This window comes from Hibiscus syriacus, unplaced genomic scaffold (assembly GCF_006381635.1).
Source record: "Hibiscus syriacus cultivar Baekdansim isolate YM2019G1 unplaced genomic scaffold, ASM638163v2 tig00111105_pilon, whole genome shotgun sequence".
Taxonomy (NCBI): domain Eukaryota; kingdom Viridiplantae; phylum Streptophyta; class Magnoliopsida; order Malvales; family Malvaceae; genus Hibiscus; species Hibiscus syriacus.
Genome location: NW_024062987.1, coordinates 4,010,756 through 4,024,067, shown reverse-complemented (window position 1 = coordinate 4,024,067; position 13,312 = coordinate 4,010,756). Strand labels below are relative to the sequence as shown.

The following is a 13,312-nucleotide window of genomic DNA, read 5'->3' as shown; positions in this document are numbered from 1 at the left end:
TGTACCAGTATCCTGAATTCAACATACCTGTTCTTTTGAGGGATTGATGGCTTCTTTTGCTTTCTTTCCCACTCCATCTGCATTAGTTTTTGGACTTCTGGAAACTGAAAAGGGTTTAGCCTGAAATTTTTAAAAAGAATTGAGTCCCAAAAAGACATAAATAGTGTCCGTTTTAACCCCAAGAATAAAAAAAAACTACAAACCCTGGTTGAAGTAGTATCAAGCCGTTTTGAAACTGCAAAGAAGTAGACTTGATAAGCATAAGGCAAAAGAAAAGCCAAGAACCAATTCTTGTAAAACAATCATATGAACTATATGACATTATTTTTTTACTAGAACCATCTAATTTTGGGTTTAAGCCTATGAACCCTCCAAATACATGAAAAAAACATGTCTGAAATATACTCAAATCCGACACTTGAACTGAATTCAATGTAACATATTTAACTAGCATAGAGAAAGAAGCAGACTGAGATGTATAAACCTGAAAACTAGACAGGAATGATTTGACTTCGTCAAATTCTGAGTGAAGATGGTTCAAATAAGTAGATACTTACAATGGGGATTTGGATTGTCTGTTTGACTTTGATGTTTGCAACTGGAATTCACCAAAGTGGATGATTTGCTTGATTTTTGCATGCATGCTCTCATATCATCAAAAAGATCAATCTCAAGACTTGACAAGGAGTAATCACTATCCAATGTAGAGCTTGATTCAGTAGATTTCCAAAACTCTTGTTCAACTCCCGGAAGTATATGTGTTACTGTTTCAGACTTCCTATATCCATTGTTTACCAATGACAACTCTTCTGGATTCAATACCCCTAAGCATTGAAAAACAGAAAAAGGAGTGGAAAGTATATTATTAACACTGAAATACATATAAAGAGGAAAAGTTGCTCGAACGTGAGACCCGAGCTTGGCCAGTTGCCTCATGTAGTGACACTGACACCCTAAAGAAGCAGCTTTCAATCGTTGTGAATTCGAAACTACATTTTCAAATCATTACTCTTTTTGGAGATTAAGGGCTCATTTATACAAAAAAAAAATTGCTACAAGTGTAAATAAGCATACCTGCACTGGTGAAAAAGGCAGCATCCCTAGCTAAACTTCTCCGGGCAATGCCCTCGCCAATTCTACTTGCTGCCATGGATTCAGTAGGGAAACCACTAGTTTCCTTGAGTCCCTTATCCCCAGCAATAATATTCAAGGTCTAAAACAACTCTTCAGGATCCAAAACTCCTAAGAACATGAACAAAATTTCGTGACAATAAAACAAATGATAGTGAAAGCTAAATGGCCTTAACAACGATGTTAAAATTGCTTGGAAATTTAATCAGTCATTTTGAAAACTAAAACCAACCTGGAGTTGTGAAAAAGGCACTATCCCAAGCCAAACTCTTGCGAAGATCGTACTTAAACTCGAATCATCAGTCTTTTGTTCTTCTTCCTTTTGCCTTGGTTCATCTTTTGAAGCCTCAATCAGCCTGAATCCATCAATATCAATATTTTGTCTGTTCCTTGAAACATCAGCTGAATCAATAATATCCCATAAATAAATTGATTTAGTCAATGAATATATAGTAAGAAAGGGAAAGAACAATCAGATGTTTAGATCAAATCCTAATATCAGTCCAAATTTAATGGTTTGAAGTTAAATTTTCATAATAACTTGATCAAATTCAATCCTGGTATCATTTCCTGTAATGGAATTTGACTGAACTTGGTGATCATCAATATATTGTTACATTAAAATACGAAAGGCTTCGAAACATAAAGATTTATTCTTGCAGAAAAATAGTATAAATCAAGCCTTTCAAAACCAAGAAAGAAACAAAGAATTCATGCATGTTTAACTTTCATGTGTTTTTCTCAACATCCAAACAAAGAAAACAACTAAAACCCAAATTGAATAAATTACCAGGGAAATGAAATTCGTGCAAAATGTTTCTTTTGGATGACATTTTCTTCTACAGTTTACTCTTTTTATTTATTTTTCTTGCATTGGAGTTGAAGGCATACAAAGAAACTAACAGGGAAAAGGAAACAGAGGGAGACAGAAAAGAGAGGAAGAGATGGAAAAGTGAACAACTTTTTTAAAATTTCAGAAAACGACAGTTTTGACAATTAATTTGTAATTATTGCTAATTAATTTGATTAGTGGAGCGCATGTTTTGTGCATGAATTCATTCTAATTTCCGTCTTAAAATGGGAATATAATAAAGACACCAAAACAACCAAGTTTTTACGTTCAAACGCAAATGACGGTTTGACACATCTATAATAACTACTAAATTAAAATGTTTTAAAACAATAAAACTACAAAAAATATTTTTTAAAATATATTACATGTTAGGAAAATAATATATTTTCTTAAACTTTCAGCCATGTTGTTTTTAAAAAATTTGAGATTCGAATAATAAAATTATGCTTTTATGTTGTATCCATTAGATCTTTAAAACCATTGGTTAATATATTCGAAATGATTAAATAGTGAATAAAAAATAATGATCAAATTAATATACATGTAAATGTCTTAAGATCTGCATGAAAAAATTAACAAAATTTAGGGACATTATTTTTAATAGAATAAAAAGTGAATAAGCCAAAATATTTTATGAAAATGATGGAAAATAGAACACTGATGACTGCCCAAAACTTACATTTATCAAAATGTTTTCTTTATTTCAAATAACATTTTCTTATCCAAAATGTAGTTCAAAAACAGGTCTCGTGTAAATATGTTAAAACCGGTGTGTCATTAGAAAAATATTTGATATTGAATTACGGGTCTCACTGGTTAATATAACTAATTCCCTATTAGAAATCTACTCGAGGCAAAGCCTTGGCCATCTCCCATACACCATGTTTTAGAGTGGGAAATTTTAACTAGACATTATGCCAGCCTCACTAATCATAGCAATATCTTCTCTCATGCTTATCGAAACTCATATGAGGAACCAAAGGATAAGCTGGTTCAGCAGAAATGTCACATAATGACTGAAAATCGAAAACTCGTCACCATTGGCATCCATCAATAAAGCGGGCATGAATAATAGATAGGGCAGCTATGATTCTACAATGCGGTTCTCCTGGTCCTCAAGGATTGCATCCATGAAAAGGTCAAATCATCTAAAATGATATTACATTACACTACCCCGAGCATGCGTGTAACGCCATGCAGCTTATAGCGTAATTCAAGAAAGAACGAATCCGAGAAGAAGGACCGTCCGTTGCATTCTTCAAGTTGAATCAAAAGCCTACCAGGGCGACACCTGAACCTGAGGATGTGTTCTCCCCTATATAGATTGCATCAAAAGAATCGAGAATAAGATTTGACCACAATATTATCACAGCTATAAACAAAATAGAAGAATTTGTATTACAAAACATCAGTCATCATGCATGGCTGATAGTTCATTTATCCAATTTCAGACCACCCGAAAACAGAATTAACTACATTTTTATAGTCACATGATGCATCAATCATGCAGCTTTATGCACCTTAAAAATGAGATGGATTCAACAGATGAACTCGTATAAACCATCAACTTCGACCTCATGTTAAACAATTCAAAAGAGGTAATAATCAAAGCATTTATCACCGCCCAACAAGCCTGGAGATCTAAATTTTGGGCTCCTAAAATGTAAAATAACAGCTGCTCCTACTTCTGTCATTTGCACTTAGTGGTGCCGTAGATAGTAATATAGATTCAGTTATTTCATATCATATACCTCTTATCTGCCTGTAAATAACAAAACCATTAGCCATACTTGTCCACTTAATTTTGTGCAATGTCAGATGAGAACCGTCACTATTCTAGCATCATCAACTTAAAAGCTTTCATACAGATAAGATAAGTAATACCTGAAATTTCGAAGTAATTTTGACAGCAGAGAAACTAAGTTGAATGATCCTTGCTTCCAGCCACTTTAGGTGGAGACGTCTCCATTTCAGTAGTTGTAGAAACAGTTGATGTTTCCTCGGCATTAGTTGTGAGAACAGTTGAAGCTTCCTCACTCAAGGTCGTCGGGATAGTCGAAGTTCCCTCAGGCAAGGTCATAGGAATAATCGAAGATTCTTCATCCAAGTTTGTGAGACTGACTGCAGTTTCATCACCCAAGGTTGTGGGATTTGTTGGAGTTTCCTCGTCCAATTTTGTGGTAGTTGGATTTTCCTCAGCCGAAGTTGTCGGAATAGCTGGAGTTTCCTCGTGTGAGGTTGCAGGAACAGTTGCAATATCCTTGTCCAAGGTTTCAGGAATGGCCATGGTTTCCTCAACCACGGTTGGAGTGGTCTGAGTTGTCGAACCCAAGGGTATGGGAACGGTAGGAGTTTCTCTGCTGGAAGTTGGAGGAATTGTAGGAGTTTCTCCACTTGAGGCTGGAGTAATTGTAGAAGTTTCTCCATTTGAGGTGGGAGGAATTGTAGGAGTTTCTCCACTTGAGGTTTCAGGAATGGCTGAAGTTTCTTCGCCTAAGGTTCTTGGAATATTAGGGGTTTCTTCAGCCAAGGAGATGGCTGGAGTTCCTTCGCTCCTAGGAATACTAGGGATTTCTTCTGTCAGGATAATCGCCGGTGTTTCTTCATCCAAGGTTCTGTGAATACTAAGGGTTTCTTTGGCCAGGGGAACAGTTGGCGTGTCTTCGCCCAAGGTTCTGGGAATACTAGGGGTTGCTTCGGCCAAGGGAATAGCAGGAGTTTCCTCACCCAAGGTTGTGGAAATACTAAGGGTTTCTTCTGCCACACAAATTGCTGGAGTTTCTTCGCCCAAGGTTATGGGAACACTAAGGGTTTCTTCAGCCAAGGAAATAGCTAGAGTTTCTTCGCCTGAGGTTCTGGGAGTAGTATGGATTTCTTCTGCCAAGGTCACAGGATTGGTATGAGTTTCTTCACCAAACGTTGTGGGAATGGTTGAAGTTTCTTGACCTCCAGTAACAAAGCCTGAATTTTCTCCACCCAAGCTTACATTAACTGTTGAAGTTTCCTCACTCAAGTTTGTGGTGATGGTCGAAGTTTCTTTGCTCACAATTGTGGAGAAGGGATAAGCTTCCTCAAATGTTGAAACAACTGCTGAGGTTCGCTCACTAATGGTTGTGACAACTGTTGAAAATTGTTCACCTACAGTTGTGGCAACCATAAAATTTTGGTCACCAATAGTTGAAGCAACATCCATTGCTCCCTCATACATGCTTGTGGCAATGGGCAATGTCTCCTCATACATGCTTGTGGAAATGGGCATTGTCTCCTCATACATGCTTGTGGCAACGCCTGAAGTTTGATTGCATATGGTAGTCTGAATGGCCAAACTACCCTCACCAAAGGATGAGTGAAGTTCCTCATGGAAAGTTGTAACAATGGGTAAAGTTTCCTCATCGAAGGTTGAAACCATGAATGAAGCTTCCTCCCCTAGACTTGGGGGAAAGTGAGAAGTTTCCTCGCCCAGGGTTGATACAACAAGAGCACGGTCCGCACATAGTGATGAAGACATGAGTGGATTATCCTGAGCTAGGGTCGGAGCATACAATGAAGCTTTGAATGATTCAGCTATGGTGTAGTTGAGTTGATAATTTACAGCGACTGGCCCAAAGATGTTGAACTTTCCAGCACTATTGTAGGCAACTTCAGCATCAGACGTTCTTCTAAAAACAACTCTTGCACGGCTGGTTTCGCGATCAACTTCTGTTTCAGATTCCTTTAGTGGTCCAAAGTGCTTGAACATCTTATTTAGCTTCGTTTCTGAAGGGACAGAATTAATCTCAGTGAAGTTCATGACAAGTTCTGCTGGAGCCCTCTCATCAACATAGCCAGGGGGTTTCTGAGTTGTCAAATCATGAATACCATCAGAATACCGTTTTTGAGACTTACGGCCTTTTTGAAGTGGCTTCTCTAATTGAACAGGCACTAATTGATATTGTCCCATTCCATTTCCATGGGGTGGCTGCTCTTCAGAACCATTTTGAACTATTCTATCAGTCCAATAAGTGTCATTCATGTCATCGAACTCGAAAGTTTCTGACGAACCAAAAATAGAATTGGGTGACTTCTTCCTTTTTTCACTTACTTTTTCCCCAGGATGTTGATCCACGACAATTGAATCTCTGAAATTAGAGAAGAAGTTGACAATTAAACTAAAAGAACTTTTCATTGGATCGCATGCTGCCTCGTGAAGTTGTGATAACAACTCCTCTAGTGATGAGTAATCTGCCATAAAGCTCATCATCTTTTGCAGCGCATCCTCAAAATTCTCGACAGGAACATCAATTCCATCAGCAGCAGGATATTCACTGCCTCCATCAAACTTCTGAAACCTATCACCACTGGACTTCAGAATCGATGGAGATCCTGTCATTTGACTCGCAGCTCTACGGATACATTCACCAATTTTAAAGGAAGGCCTTGGGAAATGAGATGCAGTTTGAGACACCTTGGCAAGAGAAATTGTCTTCTTCCCGTCTTGCATTGTCTCCTCAAAGGAATCAACAGCTTTTCTTTTCTTGCCAAATGTCTCACCCATCAATTCAGTCAAGCTTCTTTCCTTTTTACTAGGATACAACCCATCCTTCAGATTATGCTTACGCTTAAGGTAATAGTTTCTCTTAGTTTTTAAAGCTTCCTGGCCACTGAAAATTTGCTCACCATCGGTATCCATAGGAGTACAAGGCTCAATTACCTCACCGAAGTGCATTTTCTCTTCAGAATGCAAGGTATTTGTTTCATTTTCAATTAAATCTCCACAGGATTGGAATTCGGGCAATTGATGATAACCCTTTAAACGATAGAAAGCCAGCAATTGAGATTTAGCAATCACAAGGTCGAGTCGATCACCTCCAGCAGCTGGAGACTCTGCTAATACCTTCATATAGTCAACTAATTTATCAGGTTTGAAAGAACTAGCACTCAAAGACTTATCAACAACATCTCTTATGCTTGATTCTTGTTGAACACCTGTATTCTCAATTTTTTGGAATTTTATCCTGTCATAAACATCCTGGTGTATGCAAGAGCAAGCCAAACCTAGCTCTGTCCGTCTAGACACTTCTTCCAAAGCACAATCAACTGCATTGTGGAATGGTTCTGAATTACTCTGTTTTTCGATCTGAGAGAAATGTGGTCGAAATGGCTTCAAAACAGAAGCTTCATTCCAAGAAAATGTCCGATCCCCAAAGTAGGCTACCAGAAAGGTATCCTTCTTATGATACTTAAACGCCATCTCAGAAGCATCTGATGTATCAATGATCTGCCCTGGCCACCATGAATGGCTCCTCACCTTTCCCCAGATTAAATCCGAAACAGACAATTCACCTTCTTCCTCTAGCTGCAGCTGGTACCTAGCTTGATGCACCTTTATTGTACTCGCAGACCTTAGAAACATTCGTTTAACAGACTTTTCATCGAAATCAGTTGGCTGTTCAGGATCAGAATCATGTTCTTCAACTTCCATTTCTTTCAATTGGTCTAAACCATCATGTTCATCACTAGTTACTTGTTCTTCAACATTCATTTCTTGTGCTACACATGAATCATCCTTAGAAGCTGCATTCTCAGCTAGTGTATTTTCATTTCCCAAAGAATGTGAGGAATGTACTTGGTTCAGAACATTGTTATCAGCTTTTGAGGCTTCATGATTAATGTCTCTATCAGCATCAAAACCAACATTTTTTGAATCAGAAACTTGCTTTTCAGCATCCATTGCAGCCCCAATACTTAAATCAACTTCCTCTGCTCCGTCAATGACTGTCACAGCCTTTAAGCTCCGGCCATTTCCTGAGCAAGATAAAAATTGTCCAGATCAACATTGTTGTAACCATATATATAATTAAGAAAGAATACATGATTGACTCTAGCAACTTTACCTGCATGATTTTCAGAGCTATCATAAGGAATATCAACTTCCATATGCCTTTGTTCAGAATCAGCACCTTGCTTGTTGGTTTCCAGGTTTGCATTATCCTGCAAAAGAGAGCAGAAAAAAAAACTCAGGCTGGGTTTCCACACTAGTATCAGTAGCCACCGTCAAAATCAAAATTTTGAAGTACCGTCTCGTCCAATCCACATTCAACAACCAATTCAGTTGATTGACATGAATAAACCGCATCTGCATGGAGATTGTAGAATATTTTTCAGTGCTATCCACCTACTCTCAAAATATCATTGCTCTCCTTCAACTTGAAATTTCAAATTATTATCAAAAGAACTAATTTTTATACCTTTTGCACCAGAATGGGGAACATCTTCTACGGTAATCTCTGTCTTCACATCCGACGACTTGGCATCTACACCAACATCAGTAGCTTCCTTCTTTGTGTCAGATATAGCTTCACAAGAACCATCCAGAGTATTCAAATTGTCCCCACCAATCGTCATTGCAGCTTCCTCAACAACTTCAGTTTGCACTGTTGAACCTTTGGATGCAACGGATGAAAATTCAACAGCTTTCTGTTTTCCATGATTTAAGTCATTACCATCTGAATCATCAACCTTTTGTGCCTCCAAAGTTTGATTTGCATCTCCCCCACCTTCATCCGTTCCATTAGTATGTTCCATTTTCTCACCATCTTCAGCTTCAGCACCGCTTAACTTATTATCGGTCCCAGCTTCACAAACAGAAACCTCACTTCTTGAACCCAAATCAGCAGCTTTGTCACCTTCACTATCTAAGTTTCGCAGATTACCCTCCATACCAACTTCGCCGGAGCCACCATGACCATAAACCACTTCATCATTCGAACCGGTCCCAATAATACCTCCATCTCCCCCATCGGTAGTACAAATACCATCTACATAAACATGAGAACCCAAAACTTCCAGCATTATGTCATCTCCATTACTGGGACCCTCTTCCCCTCCTCCATCCATTGGAATTTGACCCTCGCAAACCATAGTCTCAACAACAGTTCCACTAACAGTTAAAGAAGATTCTGTAGCAGCACTCACAGAATCGCCTTCCTCTTTTGCCTCATCCATTTAATAACCGACCCGAGGATTCTTCAAAATCATTCCAAAATTGAAATTAAAAAGCAAAAATAACAAAAGACGCATTTTTATACCATATATAAAATTTCAGAGATAAAACAAAGAGAGGGAGAAATTAAGCTATAGAGTGAGCTAAAGTTCACTAACAACAACTAAAAACTCTGCAGCATTACTAACTGAACTACACTTCTCTTTAGTTTTATCCATAAAAGAACTAATCTGGGCATTTCTCAAAATCAAGAAAAAATGCTCAAGTAATGAAAATTTCCACACACAAAAAAAATGAAAAAATAAACTAAAAATCGATAAACCCTAACAACAAAACCTAACCTAAGACTGACATAAGCATGAAACTGAGAGGAAAATGGAAGGAAACATATATATCAAAAGATTAAATTTTTACATCATAATTACAAAGAAAAGATGAAAAGGCTAAGAATTTATGTTTACCTTCGATAGATTTCGGGGGGTAACCTCAGCAAAAGGGGACTTTGAGGGTTTGGGGTTTAGAAAGAGGAAAGAAAAGTACTTTCTTCTTTTTTTGTTTGTTTTTTCGGCAAACAGAAAAAGAAAAATAGTATATACTAGTTTCAGAGTTCTCTAAAGAGATCCAAGGACAGTAAACATATTTAACCACAACTGTTATCGTGGCACGTGGCATGCCTCCATTGGCTTTTCTGGGGACTTTGGTGACATTACATTTTTCTTTTCGAATAAAACGGCAATTTCCTGGGCTCTTACCAAATTTGTAATCTTTGATAAAAAGGAGATCTTATATGAATGAGCAAATGTTTTACGGAGGGCTAAGTCTGAGGAATTTAATGTGTGGTAGAAAATGAAAAAAATTTGTTGAAAGAATTACAAGATTATTCGGAACTTCAAATAAATATTAATATTTGTACTAGTTACCAAAAGTTAATGTATTTATTTAAAAAGATTTTTTTAACAATTATTATAGTTATAAAAAAATGTTTGTGAAGTTTATCAAAGGTGATTTTTTTTGGCTTTGTTAACTCTCGCGTGCTACATTTGGATCGTCTTGGTAGCGATCATAGACCCATTCTTCTAAAATTGGATCATGAGAATGTTAGGTAAAAAAATCGGCCTTTCCGTTTCATGGCAGCTTGGCATAATCATCCAGGATTTAGTGAATTCCTTGGTTCAATTTGGAAGAATGATTGGGACATTGAGGAGAACATCAAGGCGTTTACTGATAATGTTACTGAGTGGAATGCTGATGTTTTTGGGCACATTGGCAAAATGAAAAGACAGTTAATGGCTCGGATTCGGGGTGTGGATATTGCTGTTCAACGTACAAATTCGGATACTCTGGTTTATTTGGGTAATCAACTTAGAATGCAACTTGAGATTGTCTTGGATCATGAAGAGAGCATGTGGAGGCAAAAAGTGTGCTCCCAATGGATTATTCAAGGTGATAAGAACACGTCTTCTTTTCATGCTTGCTAGAAGGCGTCGAAATATTGTGTTGTCTTTGAAGGATGATAATGGCAATTGGATTTCAGATCAGGAGGATCTAAAAGAAATGGCGCATTCTTTCTATTCGGCCTTGTTCACGAGTCAGGGCACTATGAGCAATAATTATGAAATTCGTGGACTTCTTCCGAGAATGAGTGATGTTGATTTTAATAATATGGCGCGAATGGAGTCGAAAAAGGAGATTCATGATGCAATTTTTAATATGGGTCCTCTGAAGGCACTGGGAGTTGATGGCCTCCATGCTACCTTTTACCAGAGAACTTGGAGTGTGGTTGGGGATTCAGTGTGCTCGTTCATTCAGGAAATTTTCAGTGAGGGTACGATCCCTCCGTATCTTAATCGTACCTTACTTGTTCTGTTGCATAAGGTTCCTTCCCCAGAAACGATAAATCAGTTCCGGTCTATTAGTTTGTGTATGTTTTGTACAAAATTGTGACGAAAATTTAGCTGCGATTTCTTTGTTACGTGATCGGGGTAGGAAGCCAAACCTGCTGTCCATTGTGGAGCATATTTTCTGCTTGCTGGATCGTGGATGGGAGGTGAGATTTCAACATGTGTTGAGGCAGGGAAATCAACTTGCTGACATGCTGGCCTGTTCTGCTGGACCAGAGATAGTTGTTACGCAGTTCTTGGAGGTTCCACCTAATGAGATTGTCGGTTTGTTAAGTGAGGACACTGGGTAACCTTGTTTCGGTCTTATTACTGTGTTGGTTTTCTGTTTTACTTGGTTCATTCGTTGTAATATTATTATCATGCGTACTCTTTTTTTTTCCATTAAGACTAAGGATGTTTTTCACGAGACACAGGTAATAATTCCTTTCTCACAAAAAAAAGTGAATTTTTTTAACTTTTATATTTTTTGTAATTATTATAAATACTTTAAATTGTCTAATGTTTTTGACGGTCTCATAAAAAAGTATAATTATAAAAGACATTATATGGTTTTCAACAAATGATATAAAAGTGTACTGTGAATCATAACTACATACAGTGGTGAATCCATAAAAACTTTTTAGGGTGGCCATATATCTATTAATAATAAAAATTTGTATGGGCCAAACACAATAAAATTTCATGATAGACTCCTTCAGTAAAATGAATAACTAATATAAAGAATTTCAAATTTCATGGTTGACACAATAGAATTTTAAGGTGAATATTTTCAATAAAATAAATAACTAATATAAATAAGTTCGTATTCTAGGATAGACACGTGCCCAGCTGTGATGTACATGTATCCATCGGTGAGTAAAGAAGAATTGATGAATATTATTAAAAATAAACTCAATCAATTTTTTTTCTCAAATGGCAAAATGAAGTTCTTAAAATGTGAAAATTTGCGTAAATTTACGTCACTTCTTACAAAATGCTAAATTGCGAATGCTAAATTTTTCTCAAATCTTGAATATAAATGAATCAATAAACTTTAATTATTAGGACAATGAGATTATTCATTATTGATGAATTTTTAATGAGAGTATTCAATCTGTATGTTATTGTGTATTGTATAACATAATTGTTTAAGTTGATTCAGTGAAAAAAGTCAATGCTTTCATTTCTGTGAACCTAGGTTCAATTCCCTTAGCTTTTGTCAACATTGCTTGGGCTTTTCTACTTGTTTTTCCATCTAACCAGATGGTGACACATGTTACTCACCATCTGTGTGGTAGAAAAATAATTAAATTAAAAAAAATTAAATTCTTAAAAAACTTAAATAAAATATTGACACATGTCATAATTTGATTAGAGGATTAAATTTATTTAATTAAATTAAAATTAGGACCAAATTGATATAATATACAAGTATTGAGGACTAAATATATAATTATACTAATTTTATTAACTACCACGTCAGCACTTCTGTTAAATATAAATGGCAGGTGGCTTAATTGAATATAATTAAATAGTTAAGTAATTTGATTGATAAAATTGAAAGATTGATGGTAAAAGTAAAAATGGGCAAAATAGTTAAGTTATCAATGATATAGTTTACCCTTAAATAATTTACCTTTAAATTTTAACTAATTTATAATTATATGTTGACTACTTTATAATTTTAACGTTTTATAAATTAATTTATATGTGATTATCGTTAATGGTGCTTATCACTTCTCGTCAAGCATGAAAGAATCATCCAAGTTAATAAATAAAACGAGACACAATATCATAAGTTTTAAAAATAATTTTATTATTAATAGTGTGTTGTTTTTAGCGATAAATAATGTAATACCCAAATTTGGACTAGTGACTAAAATATAAGTTTTAAAAGTTTAGGGGAAAGTATAAACTTTGAAAAGTGTAGGGATTGAAATTTGTAATTTTTAAAAGTTATATATTTTAGTCTGTAAATGAATAGTTTGGAGTAAAACAGAGATTTTAATAGGAATCAGACTTTTGGTACGGGAATTGTGTTGAAAGTTATAAAGTAGTCAAGTTCAGTATTGAAATCAGATAATCGGATCGAATCAGAATTTTACAAAAATTTGAAAGATGTTTTCAAATGGTTGGAAGTATTATTTTTATATTTCAAATCAGAGAAATTTGGCTCAGAACAGTGTAATTTTTCAGATTTTACCGAACTGTGGAATTTTAGTGACTAAAATGAAATTTTGAAAAATTAAAGGGTCAAAAAGAAAATTTGAGAGATGAGAATTTTACAGCTATTTTTATAATATTAAAATAGAGATGAAGGAGCGGCATGGAGGTAATTTCGGGAATTTATTAATGGTAATTTAGTCTTTTGGCCCAAAATGAATAAAAAATTAGTTTTTAATTGATTTTTAAAGGTTAAAGTAGGAGATTTTTTTTTAGAATTTTCGTGAACTCTTCTCTCCTTCA

At 35.9% G+C, this 13,312-nt stretch overlaps 1 protein-coding gene across 5 annotated transcripts; it reads right to left on the bottom strand.

Moving 5' to 3' along the window:
- Nucleotides 1-3,001: 3,001 nt before the first annotated feature.
- Nucleotides 3,002-9,528, bottom strand: LOC120153924. 5 transcript variants are annotated; one of them, XM_039165787.1, is made up of 7 exons: nucleotides 9,428-9,498; nucleotides 8,212-8,980; nucleotides 8,041-8,099; nucleotides 7,858-7,954; nucleotides 4,251-7,768; nucleotides 3,869-4,217; nucleotides 3,002-3,308 (listed from the first exon to the last, which is right to left on the bottom strand). In XM_039165787.1, exons 2-6 carry the CDS (start codon nucleotides 8,966-8,968, stop codon nucleotides 3,903-3,905), a joined length of 4,746 nt encoding a protein of 1,581 aa, XP_039021718.1. In that variant the 5' UTR covers nucleotides 8,969-8,980; nucleotides 9,428-9,498; the 3' UTR covers nucleotides 3,002-3,308; nucleotides 3,869-3,902. The 5 variants fall into 5 exon arrangements, with proteins under 5 accessions (XP_039021718.1, XP_039021717.1, XP_039021719.1 ...); XM_039165786.1 differs by having other exon boundaries at nucleotides 3,869-4,718; nucleotides 4,752-7,768; nucleotides 9,428-9,497; XM_039165788.1 differs by having other exon boundaries at nucleotides 3,869-4,598; nucleotides 4,752-7,768; nucleotides 9,428-9,497.
- Nucleotides 9,529-13,312: the final 3,784 nt, after the last annotated feature.

Excerpts from the sequence above, each read along its gene's own strand:
- LOC120153924 (XM_039165785.1), bottom strand. The coding sequence starts at position 8,968 with ATGGATGAGGCAAAAGAGGAAGGCGATTCTGTGAGTGCTGCTACAGAA. Across the intron at positions 8,100-8,211 it reads TCCCCATTCTGGTGCAAAAG|ATGCGGTTTATTCATGTCAA; the intron begins GTATAAAAATTA and ends ATCTCCATGCAG. Across the intron at positions 7,955-8,040 it reads AATGTGGATTGGACGAGACG|GATAATGCAAACCTGGAAAC; the intron begins GTACTTCAAAAT and ends TCTCTTTTGCAG.